Source organism: Megalobrama amblycephala, linkage group LG23, assembly GCF_018812025.1.
Source record: "Megalobrama amblycephala isolate DHTTF-2021 linkage group LG23, ASM1881202v1, whole genome shotgun sequence".
In the NCBI taxonomy this organism is placed as follows: domain Eukaryota; kingdom Metazoa; phylum Chordata; class Actinopteri; order Cypriniformes; family Xenocyprididae; genus Megalobrama; species Megalobrama amblycephala.
In genome coordinates, this window is record NC_063066.1 from 7819893 (window position 1) to 7832319 (window position 12427).

General features: G+C 36.8%; 1 protein-coding gene across 1 annotated transcript in view; it reads left to right on the plus strand.

The window, feature by feature from the left end:
• The window catches only part of tenm2a (teneurin transmembrane protein 2a), a 333490-nt gene that overhangs the window by 222203 nt on the left and 98860 nt on the right, over nt 1-12427 (plus strand). Inside the window, 2 exon segments of the mRNA XM_048175813.1 lie at nt 10189-10230; nt 10233-10400. Coding sequence (XP_048031770.1) covers nt 10189-10230; nt 10233-10400 — 210 coding nt within the window.

A 12427-nucleotide genomic window follows, 5' to 3' on the forward strand; every position in this document is an offset into this window, starting at 1 on the left:
ACCCGCAGTTGTTTGATGTACAGTATGATGCCCAGTTTTTTTTCCTCAGTAACCATTTACAAAGTCTGCAAACACTATGATGCCAACTGTTTTCAAATCTGTTCATATTTTAAAAGCCATGTGGAATATTCCAGCCTTTAGGTACGGTTGGTCTCCTTTCTTCTATTTGTTTGTATACTGTATTGTTCTTAGTCTTTGCTTTCTTACATTTATTTAAGAATATTTAATTATCTACCATTGTTATTAACATCCTTACTCAGTAAGTATTTTTCCTCTATTAGCATCCTTTACTATGGAAATATTTCAAAAGTAAAGACATTTACAAGACCCCTTTTTTACTCATTCTTAATCTTTATCGTGTTCGGCTAAATGCAGCACAACAAAATGGAACAGAATCTAGATACATGGAGACTTGTTTGTAAAAGTGGAGTTTTTTAAAACGTGGCACAGAGGCCACATTGTGTGTTGATTTAATGTGCCATTTCATGTAATGAGCCAAAAGCTTGAAAACCTAAGTAAAAACGTTAACATTTTTCTTTCGTTCCCTCTGACTGGCTTGAAAGCACGTTCAGGAAATGCATATAAAGTTTTTTTAGCACTGACCCTTTGGATGAAGAGTTAAGGCTACAGACTCAGGTTGTGATTTAGAGCAGAGCTCTGCAGTCTCCAGAAACAGATGTAAAGTTCATCCTAGGCAAGACAGCTGACAGTGACGAGGATGCTAAGAGGCAGTGACATCACTTCTGCACTTACCCCAGCAACTTTATGATGTCACCGCCTTATATCAGCTACTCCACTCTTCAGTTCGGCTCTGAAGCTTCTGCCTGTGTGTCAGCTCATCCTCTTGTGAACTTCTACCTTGAGCAAAATGCTAGAGTGTGCATCAGCAGAAAAAAAAGTTTATTTTTCACGGGGCGAATGAGGTTGATGCCGTGTCGTCACAATGTCAGAGTAGATATTACTTTTTAATGCGGTGTTTTTTTGTCTAGCCTTCTAAATAAACAAGTGTAGCATTTCTCAGGGATGTGTGTGGATGGCAAAAAGCTGTTTATGAATATTGTAGGACTTGTTCTGGGAGTAAAACGACAAGTGTTGGTGTGTACATGCTTTATAGCAATATCGCTCTCGTATAAATGCTCTGCGTCTTTGCTGCATTAAACACCTGTGAAATCTCTTGATGAGTGCAGTTTTTTTTTCCTTTTTTGATGTATTTCCATCTGAAACAGGAAGTGTTAAGAGGGATACATCATAGGCACTTTCGTCTTTCTAAACAGCCAAAAGGCTTGTCTTGAACCATAATTTAGAAGTAGCTAATTGGTTACAGGTGGTATTAGGGGGCGCGACCATATTATTTGTGCATTTGATTGGGCAGAAATCTGTGTAGTGCAGGATGAGTCATCAATATTTGTGGTCTGCAAGTTTTTTCTGCTTTAAAAAAATAAATAAATAAAAATATTTTGGTTATTTTTACAGTGTAGGTATGAAACTAACTATTTAGAAAATCTTTAATAAAGAAGTCAACAAATTCAACATTTGTATTTCGGTAAGTACAGTGATTTTTTTTTTTTTTTCTGTGAATTGCTGCTAAAAACACTATGAGTGGTGAATGTCTGGGTTAGAGGACCTTGATTGCGCTGAACAAGGACACAGATGGTTGTCCTGTTTGTTATATTTTGCTAATATTTTTCATGATGCAATGTTTTGCAAGGCCAAAAATCATTGTTCCAGTTAAAATATTAAGCAGATTTTTTTTTTTTTTTAGGCTGAATAAGTACATGTAACTGTGGGCTCACAGGTGGGGCTGTTGAGTGATGGAGGTTATTTAATCCTCCTCTCTTCCATAAGGTAAAGTGTATGGAATCCATAACAGTGTCATCAATCCACAAAGACAACACGGATGTAATTTATATGGAAATGACGTTCAGAGAGCGGACAGAGGCCTGAGCATAATTGACAATGAGTTTATGAATGCGCGTTTGCATAGCTACACTGGATTTTTTTCCTCAGTGCACGTGGTCATACCATCATGGCCTGGAGGAGCAGGACACACTGACACCTGCGGTCGGTGGAGGACGGGTTTTAGTCAGTGATCGTGAATCAAAGTTCAGTGTCCTGCGTAAAGTGCTGCAGTACTTGGCCCGAACAGTAAATAAGCATAGCGTTAAATAGATGATGAATTGCTATCATTACAGAGCATTTAGGATGCTGACTTGTTAAAAAGGAAACAAACAAAAGCATATTTAAAGCTGTAGTTTACTCAGAGATGTTTAAGCTTATTGCTTTAAAGGGATAGTTCACCCAAAAATGAAAATTATCATATGATTTTCTCACCCTCAAGCCATCCTAGGTGTACATAACAGTCCAAAAATGTGGAACCACTAAGATTTTTAATGTTTTTAAAAGAAGTTTCGTCTGCTCACCAAGGCTACATTTATTTAATTAAAAATACAGTAAAAAACAGTAATATTGTGAAATATTATTACAAATTAAAATAACTGTGTACTATTTAAATATATTTGACAAAGTAATTTATTCCTGTGATGCAAAGCTGAATTTTCAGCATCGTTACTCCAGTCTTCAGTGTCACATGATCCTCAGAGATCATTCTAATATGCTGATTTGCTGCTCAATAAACATTTATGATTATTTTCAATGTTGAAAACAGTTGTGTACTTTTTTTTTTCAGGATTCCTTGATGAATAGAAAGTTCAAAAGAACAGCATTTATCTGAAATACAAAGCTTCTGTAGCATTATACACTACCGTTCAAAAGTTTGGGGTCAGTAAGAATTTTTATTTTTATTTTTTTTGAAAAGAAATTAAAGAAATGAATACTTTTATTCAGCAAGGATGCATTAAATCAATCAAAAGTGGCAGTAAAGACATTTATAATGTTACAAAAGATTAGATTTCAGATAAACACTGTTCTTTTGAACTTTCTATTCATCAAAGAATCCTGAAAAAAAATATTGTACACAAATATTTTGTACAATTGTACACATTAAATGTTTCTTGAGCAGCAGATCAGCATATTAGAATGATTTCTGAAGGATCATGTGACACTGAAGACTGGAGTAATGATGCTGAAAATTCAGCTTTGCCATCACAGGAATAAATTACTTTGTTATTTTAAATTGTAATAATATTTCACAATATTACTGTTTTTTACTGTATTTTTAATTAAATAAATGTAGCCTTGGTGAGCAGACGAAACTTCTTTTAAAAACATTAAAATTCTTAGTGGTTCCAAACTTTTGGACTGTACTGTATATGACTATCTTCTTTCAGATGAACACAATCGGAGTTATATTTTTAAAAAAAATACCTTCCAAGCTTTGTAATGGTAGTGAATGGTGCTCACGATTTTAAAGCCAAAAAGGTGCATGCATCCATCATAAAAATAATCCATACGGCTCCAGGGAGTTAATAAAGGCCTTCTGAAGCATAGCAATGAGTTTTTGTAGGAAAAACAGCCATATTTAAAACCATATTTAAAAGTGCACGTTCTTCTTTCTAATGAACACAATCGGAGATATATTAATAAATACCCGGACGCATCCGAGCTTTATAATGGCAGTGAACAGGGGTCACGAGTATGAGCTGAAGAAAGTGCTTCCATCCACAATCATCCATCATAAACGTACTCCACATGGCTCCGGGGGGTTAATAAAGGCCTTCTGAAACAAACTTGACTTGCATTTCCTGGAGTTATTCTCAGAAAAATGAGCAGGATTATAAAGGAGTACACAGGCTTCATCATCAACATCAAAGGGTTTTTTGAGGGGAGAAGCATATATGTAAATTCACTTTTAAGATGAGAAATGCTAACTTTATTGTGGAAAGCTTAAAGTAAGTTTCATGCTTTGACATTTGCAGCTGAATAAACCAGGATGAAGGGAATAGGATTGTGCCAGTACTAATGTGTATGCACGATTATCAAACTCAGTGCTCTGCCATTAGCATTGGCTGATGTGTGAAATGGGCGTTAGTGTTTTGACAGGCCTGACTGAGCTTAGTGGTTGTAAAGATTAGGATCCTGTCAGCCTGTTTGACACAACACAACATCAGAATGAGAAAATGGAGCCAATCGCTGTGAATCCAGACAAGCTAGATAGAGCAGAGATAGATGCTGGACCGGGGGCGGCCATTTTAGCGGCAGTGGGCATAAGATGGCATCCTGCCCTTGATCTCATGAGAGATCTATGTCACTGCCCCTTAGCTTCCTTTTACATTCCCTATATATTCACTCTGTTCCAAACCAAGTTGGAGGCACTCTATGGAAGAATCCAAACTGAAATGGACTGATTTGGATAGACAACAACTGATCCCAACATTAAAGTGATAGTTCACCCAAAAATGAAATCATCATTTGTCGTCTCCCTCATGTTGTTCCAAACCTGTGTGACTTTCCCTCTGCTCTGGGGGAGGGAAGGTAAGTAAATGATAAATTTTAAATGGATTTTAATCCATTTAAATAATAATACAGTTTGTGTGCTAAGCGTGGAATTAATTATATTCATAATCACTTTGTATTTATCTCACTTTGTCCTCCATTTCCTAGTTTTCGGAACAGCTTTTACATCATGAGCGTGCTTCTAATGCCTTAAAAGTCTTCTGTGGAACGAGCTCACAATAATATGCGGTTTACTAACTCTGGGTTACTTCACATCACTTTTTTATCCCACTCTTCTTTGTTCTCCTCATTTCCTCTCTCACACCTGTAAGGTAAACTATGTGTTGCATTTCTTATTTTCTAAGGTCTAATCTGCCTCCTTTTCCTCCCCGTCCTCAGCGTGGTTGAATGCAGGTGTTGGATGACGGTCGGGCTAAACGTGTAGGTGCGTTGTTGATGAAAATAGAGGGAAGGAGAGAGTTTGGGAGAAATGATGAATGGCTCTCATTAGGGCGGTAATTTGTCACTTTCCATCTGACTGGGCTCCAGCTGTCTCTTCCTGAGCTTTTTGGCCTCTTTGGCTCACCGTCTCCTCACCGGCCAGATGGGTGGAGAGATACTGTGCCGCGGCCCGTGTGCTAGCTAGACCCGGACCGAATACGAGCACATTCATGAGAGTTTTCCCTCTCAGTCAGCGGCATGTCTACTTCCATCCCATAATCCGTGAATCTACCGAAATGATTTTCACATAATGGTATTACATTACATAATGTAATTTTGTGAGCGCACTTACCCAGAGGCTCCAACAAGTGATGGAAAAGTTAGACTCAGCAGCAATCAAAATAAAACAAGGCACTGGACAGGCTTAAACTTTATGAATTATGAGCTGTGTGAAACCAAGCGTCACAATGCACTTCATGTAGTCTATCCACAAACTTTTTCAAATTGAGTTTTGTCAAAATGGAGTGAAGCCAAAAGCAAAAGCGGTGAAGAAACGCTGGATAATGAGAGCCTGAACCCAAAGTACAGCTGACAGCTCTTTTTAGCTATAGCAGCCATGTTGTCAACAAAAGGCACGCAATTGATGCTTATAGACTTCAGTCAGAGTAGACGGCATATTTAATTGTAGCTACCTTAATAAAATCAAGCCAGTGAGAGATTGAAATACAGTTGGTTCGATAGGTTACACTTTTACCTGGGTATAGATTTTTATTTATTTTTTTCATTTTGGCAAAATGTTTTTCCAAAACATTTCAGGTTGACAAAAGATTCAGGAAATACACAATACCATTAAGAAGTTTGGGGTCAGAACCATTTTGTAATATTTTTGAAAGAAGCCTCTTTTTGATCACAAATAACAAACTGTAATATTGTGAAATAGTATTATAATTTAAAAGAACAGTTTTATAGTTGAATATATTTTAAAAATGTAATTTATTCCTGTGATGCAAATCTGAATTTCCAGCAGCCATTACTCCAGTCTTCAGTGTCACATGATCCTTCAGAAATCATTCTAATATGCTGATTTGATAATATGCAGTTCTTTTTCAGGATTCTTTGATTGATAGAAATTGAAATATTTTGTAAAATTGTAAAGGTCTGTACTATAACTTTTTATCAATTTAATGCATCCTTGCTGAATATCATAATTTATTAAAAAAAAAAAAAAAAAAAAAATCTTACTGACCCCAAATGTTTTGAACAGTAATATAGATTATTAAAAATAGTTTTTTTTAAAATTATTATTATTTAATTAATAGGGCTTTTTTTTTGCTTTTATTTATATATATATATATATATATATATATATATATATATATATATATATATATATATATATATTTTTTTTTTTTTTTTTTTTTTTTTTTTTTTTCAAATGTTTTTTTAAATTAAAATTGAATTTTATCCAGCCTATTTAATTTGAATTTTGCTATACTGAGCAGCTCAAACTAACATTGCAATGTTTTGAAAAAGCCACAAAGTTAACATTCTTCAGCAAATCAAAAGTTGTCTCAGCACATTGAGTTGGGATAGGAGAAGGTATTTAAAAACAAAAAACAAAAAAAAGAACTTCAGTGCACCTAAGGGCCAAACCAGGGACGTTCAAGGTCAAATGCACATTTCAGCCCAGCAGATCTACAGTAGCACATCTTCTCCCAGAGAGATAAAGGGAATTTAGGAAGGACGGCAAAGGAGAAGAATCATCTAGAGGAACAGGTGCCCCCCCTCAGCCCCCTTCTAACGAGCCTTTGTTCTAATAACACAAAGCAATTTATACTGACCTTTATAGAAATGTAGCAAAAATAAATTACAATAGTTAAAAAATGCCCCTGAGCCTAATTGCAAAGGAGATTAAGTTTCCTATAATTGCTTTTGGCCACCTAATGCAATTTTTCCTTTTTTTGTAATTAAAGTGATTTAAAAATTTAATAACCCCCAACACACACACACACACACATACTGTAGGCGTATACACACAAAGGCTTCTCTTGTCCAGTGCCATAAATACTCTCATTATTGAGGCAATGGTCCATTGAAAATGGTGTCATGGTTTTGTGTGATGAATATTATGTGCTTGTTAAAATGAGCGCAACGACAATAAACATTCTGCTGCTGAACTGTTTTAAATATTTATTGAAACTTACCAAATATTATTCTCTGTTTCTGTTCAGAAAAAAAGGATTCGTTGGTCCATCTACGCTGCTTATATCTACTGTTTGACAAGAACACTCCTGCAGCTTCACAGAATTGCAGCTACACTTCTGTCCTCAGATGCCCATATGCGTTCTTTATTTTTATGGCCGTATTCTCCATCCATCTCTTTAGAAGTCAAGCTAATCAGCCAGCAGCACACTTAACCTCTCGCTCTTTCATCTGCATATTCGCTGAGCTTTTCAGTGTTTATTCATCTCCTCAGTGCATTTGTGAAGATCCCTGTATCTCTCTTGCTGTTTCTCTCCTCCCATTCTCTCGTTCTCAGATTCATATGCCATAGATGCTTTTATGAAATGCTGACAGTAAACATAACCTTCCGTCCTCGTCTTACTATTTATTATTTAACAGGACTCTGCCCCATGTCTCTGGGGTCTGCTTAACAAGCAGTCTTTTTAATACTTAAATAGTATTAGTTTTAAAATGCCTTGAACTGAAATAACTAATTAAATTAGAAAAAGAAATATTGTACAGTGTATATGTTTCACTTTTCAATAATATTTAGACTACAACTTTTACATTGTATATGCTGTATATGCATAAATGCTTTTCTTTTGAACTTTCTATTCACCAAAGAATACTGTTTGCAACATTGATAATAATAAGAAATATTTCTTGAGCAGCAAATCAGCATATTAGAATGATTTCTGAAGGATCGTGTGACACTGAAGACTGGAGTAATGATGCTGAAAATTCAGCTTTGCATCACAGGAATAAATTATATTTTAAAATATATTAAAATAGAAAACAACTCATTTAGATTGCAATAATATTTCACAATATTTCTGATTTTACTGTATTTTTATCAAATAAATGCAGTCTTGGTGAGTATAAGAGACTACTCTGAAAAAACATAAAAAAAATCTTACTGACCAAAAACTTTTGAACATAGTTTATATAAATAGTTTTTGTTTGCTTTTCATTTTAGGCTTACAACAACATTTGAATTATTATTGTATTAATATTTAATACAATTTTAAACTTCAAACTGTAACAAAATCATTGCTGAGAGTAAACTAAACTGAAATTTGTAAAAGGAAAAAAAAAAAAAAAAAAAAAACCTAATATGAAAACCTGTAATAGTGCAATGTGCAATGGGGCACTGCGTTTTGTGTGTTGTTATGTATGGAGGTGTGTTTCTGGCACAGGGCAGCGCTAAACCAAATCAATAACACAGCCAGCAACCTCGACTCAATATCCCTGAATGACCGCATACTGTACTGACAAAGGAGTCATGGGGAGAGGGAGGATGAGAGTGTGCTTGAAGAGGGAAGTTGAGTCAGTACACTTTCTGCATTCAAGGTCTTCCACAAAAGCACCTCTTCACCCTCTCTCTTTCCACCATTTCTGCTAACAGGCAGTCAGGGGTTGATACGATGAAAGGAAGATGAAAGTGTAGCTGTGTGTTTGTGCGTTATAATCTGTTTGTGTACCCGTGTGGCTTTTTGAAGTTAAGAAAGACAGAAAGTGCACATGCTTCGTTTGATCCCAATTAAAACGATGGTCAATACGTTGTCATTTTAGTTTTACTGATAAGAATCTTAAAAGAGCACCACTCAGATGTCTGCAGGCCCGATAACAGCACGGCGTGATTGTAGCGAGCGCCGTCTTTTCCCTCAGTGCTGTCTTTTCAGGAGTAATTAAGGCAGGTAATAGCTTCCTAATTCATCCGCATTTATGAGGAGTGACTGCACACACGTCTTTAAAGAAAAGAAAAAAAACTTTGCAATTTTACCTCCAATGTCATGGCAATTACTCAGAAACTAAAACCAATGACTTTGCCCAGCTTCCCTCATACATTTGCTTGGAGTGGAAAAATTACATGCACTTCATAACTGCAGGCTCTTTATTGTCATATAGCGTATGTATGCGGTTCTATTACAGGATCCTGTTGGGAAATCACATCCGAAACATCTGTATTACAGTGATGAAGTAGAATGTGTTTGTGTGTAAATGTACTCATGCAATGCTCCCAGCGTGGAGTTTTACTGGACAAAAATGCTGTGAGCAGCACTTCCTGTCTGCTGTTCTGCAGTCCAAGCACTCTATAACTCACAAACGCACACACGTGTACACGAACACACCAACTATTTACTTCTGCTGCTTTGATTTTGTTTGTACATTGTCAATGCACAGTGAGTGTGATGCCATTTTCTACCCTCATTATCTATGCACAGGTGTGAGCGCATAATTTATGTATGCATTCATGAGCGCATATAACTTGCACCATAAATTTCGTTTGTGACCTCATAGCTTGCTTTTATGAGAAAGTACATTCATTAGTCGACGTCCGCATCACAGGGGACTGTTATGGTTAAGGTCAACATGAAATCAAAATTGACCCTATTTACTTTCTTACTACACATTTCTGGTATTATTGAGCACATTTGTATTGGTACATTGGTTGTTCTAAAGAGAATTGTTTTGTTGTTGTTGTTCATAATCATTCAGCAAAATGAGACAACTTACATTGCCTTAGAAACACCTTTATATTTAATATTAACCAATAGCCACTGGTAGCTACCGGTGCGTTATTTTAGGCTACTGTTATAGGCAACGTAATGTAGCCTTTGGAAAGCTTCCTGGTTAATATAATAAAGTTTACGGCAATAACAGCAAATTATGATAGATTTGTAGAAGGATTACCATTGGGATACATAATAATGTACTCACGTATGGTGTAAAAGCTTCTTCAGAAATGGGTTTCCATTGTGTTTCAGGAGGGGAGTAGTCCAAAATAATCCACTCCAAACTCACATTTTGAATGCACTTTTCATGATCCAGTCATTTGCTGATACAGTAGATGTATTATCAGGTTTCACTTGCAAACACATTATATTACGGAAGTAAAATGGGTTGTAAAACATATCATATTGACTTTAAACATTGTCATTCAAGTACAGTTGATCACATTAATGGGTGCATTATCACATGATATCACTTGTCTATGTGCTTTGTGATTCAGTGTAATCTGAGTGTTGTAAAACTGTTTACATGTTGTCTGTAGTATGTTGAAATCTGTCATATGTCATGTCACATAATCAAAACAAGTTTGTCTCCTCCTTTTCTCTGTCCATTCCTCAGGTCGTCCTCTCCCTCCCTCCACCGCCTCCTCCAGCCTCCTACCCCTGCTCCTGCTCCTCCCCCACCCGCCCCCCTCCATTCAGCTCCGCCTACCATAAGGGAGTGTCAGGTGCCCTTGCTGGACAGCAGCTCCTCCCACACCATGCTGGAGCCCCACCCAGAGGACCAAATCTCCCCCAGCTCATACCTGCTCCGGGCACAGCCCCCCACTGGTAAGCCCCTCCCACTCATATCTCATTGGCTGACGCCCCCATCATACATAATCATTTACTGTGTTCTGTATTGTCAGTGGGTTGTCTGCTATGAAAATAATGGTGTGTCCTAACTAAATGCAACAAAATTTGCAATAAAACCAGAGAGCACATTGGATATCTTCCCTCTCCCACTGAACATGAATGATTAGATTTCTCTGGCTTTCATCACAGGGAAAATGTGTTTTCTGACCAAACATTCAGAATGTGGTGTATCCGTCCAGATCTAATTTTTCTGTTCAGACTATTCAATCAATTTTGCTAGCTACTACAATGGGTATAATAACATATATGGTTATAGTAACAGTGCTGTTACTGTTAAAGTGCCCCATTATGCTTTTTTATATTACTTTTCCTGCAGTGAATAATATAGCTGTTTGTAAATGTAAAAGGTCTGAAAAGTTTTAAATATCAAAGTGCACAACAACTAAAGTTGCCTCTTAGAAAGAATCGATTCTGAACTGCGGAAACGAGTCTTCAGCTTCCTGTTATGTACCTACGTAACAATGTAACACATTTGCAAAATTCCAGCCAATGGTCTTCATTGGCTGCCCGTGAACGCCATCTACTTTCACCCGCCCTCAAACGCTGTAGTTGTAGCTGAGGCCTGGAAGAGTTTGGTTTGTTGTCGACATGTTGTGAAGATGCTGTTTTCAGTGATGCGAATGGATGCAAAGGATGAGGACTTGCGCTGGAACCGACGCCATCATTACTGTGCGTATCACTGTGCATCAAGCGCTGAGGAAGTTCCAGAGCTGGAATTCAGATATGGTAATAGACATTTTGTTTCTGACATGCGCTGTAATCATAACAGACTGGGCCATCTGACCAATCAGAGCAGAGTAGGGTCTAGGAAAGGAGAGATTTAAAAAGACTGAATCTTCAAACAAACCATTTTCATACTCTTTAAGAAATGAGGTGATGTGCAGTGTATATTACCAGAAAATTAAAGTTTATTTATTAAAATGACAAAGACTAAAATTGAACTAAATATAAATTAAAGCTAATTATAAATATTGCAAAACATAGGTTTGCTTTAGCAATGGATGTTTAAAATGGATCAGGCTTGTCAAAAATTCATTTCATGTTCTGATTCATTTCTTGATTCACAATAATAATAATAATAATAATAAACTGTAAATGTACTGTAACTCACTTTTGCTGCCTGCCTGTGTGAATGCCCCATAACATAGAAGAGATGGGGTTTATCATTTGTCATTTTGTCATGTTGCACCTGGTTAGGACACAGTGTTAGTTGTTGTCCCTAAAAAGGTCATTTTGTTGTAGGAATAGATTATATTTATGACCAGTGAAGCTCAAGGTGAAAACAAATGAATGTGATATCAAACAGCATTGGTTTCCTACCAGGGCATTAAATATGAAGCACTGATTTATGTTATGGTGAATTATTAGACTTTCTCAGGTTGTGTAGAACCTCACCATGCATCACTATATCACAGCTCAGACCGAACAGAACGTGTGTCTGAGTCGTCCTGGTACAGCTGCTCTCGTTCGGAGTAATTAATGCTCCGTACGCCGCACAGTCCTCCAAACTTTGCCCCGCGTCCAAATCTGCAATCCAGGGGATATATTTAGCGGAGAGGAGGAAAAAAAAGTTGTTAATGTAATTTCTGCTGGAATATAATCTATTGTTAATGGCATTAGCCTCTCCTTTGATCTGCTATAAATCTTTATTACGTCTGATCAGGGGCCCAAGTTCAGGAGCAACGCGATTATAAACCTTTTAAAATGACATTACATCATGCCTCTAATTGGTTTACTGTTTGCTGCAGCAACATCAATCATTTGCAGACTAACCACGCTGTAAATAAATTCACTCCAACACTGCCAGCACCACGGCTCTAGAACGACGCGCCAGAAGGATTATGGATGAGAGAAGATCAAAAATACGAGAGGGGAAATCATAGTGTCTCTCGGTGCAGACAAGGTGACCACTAATAGTTTATTGAGCCTGTTAGTGTTCTCGC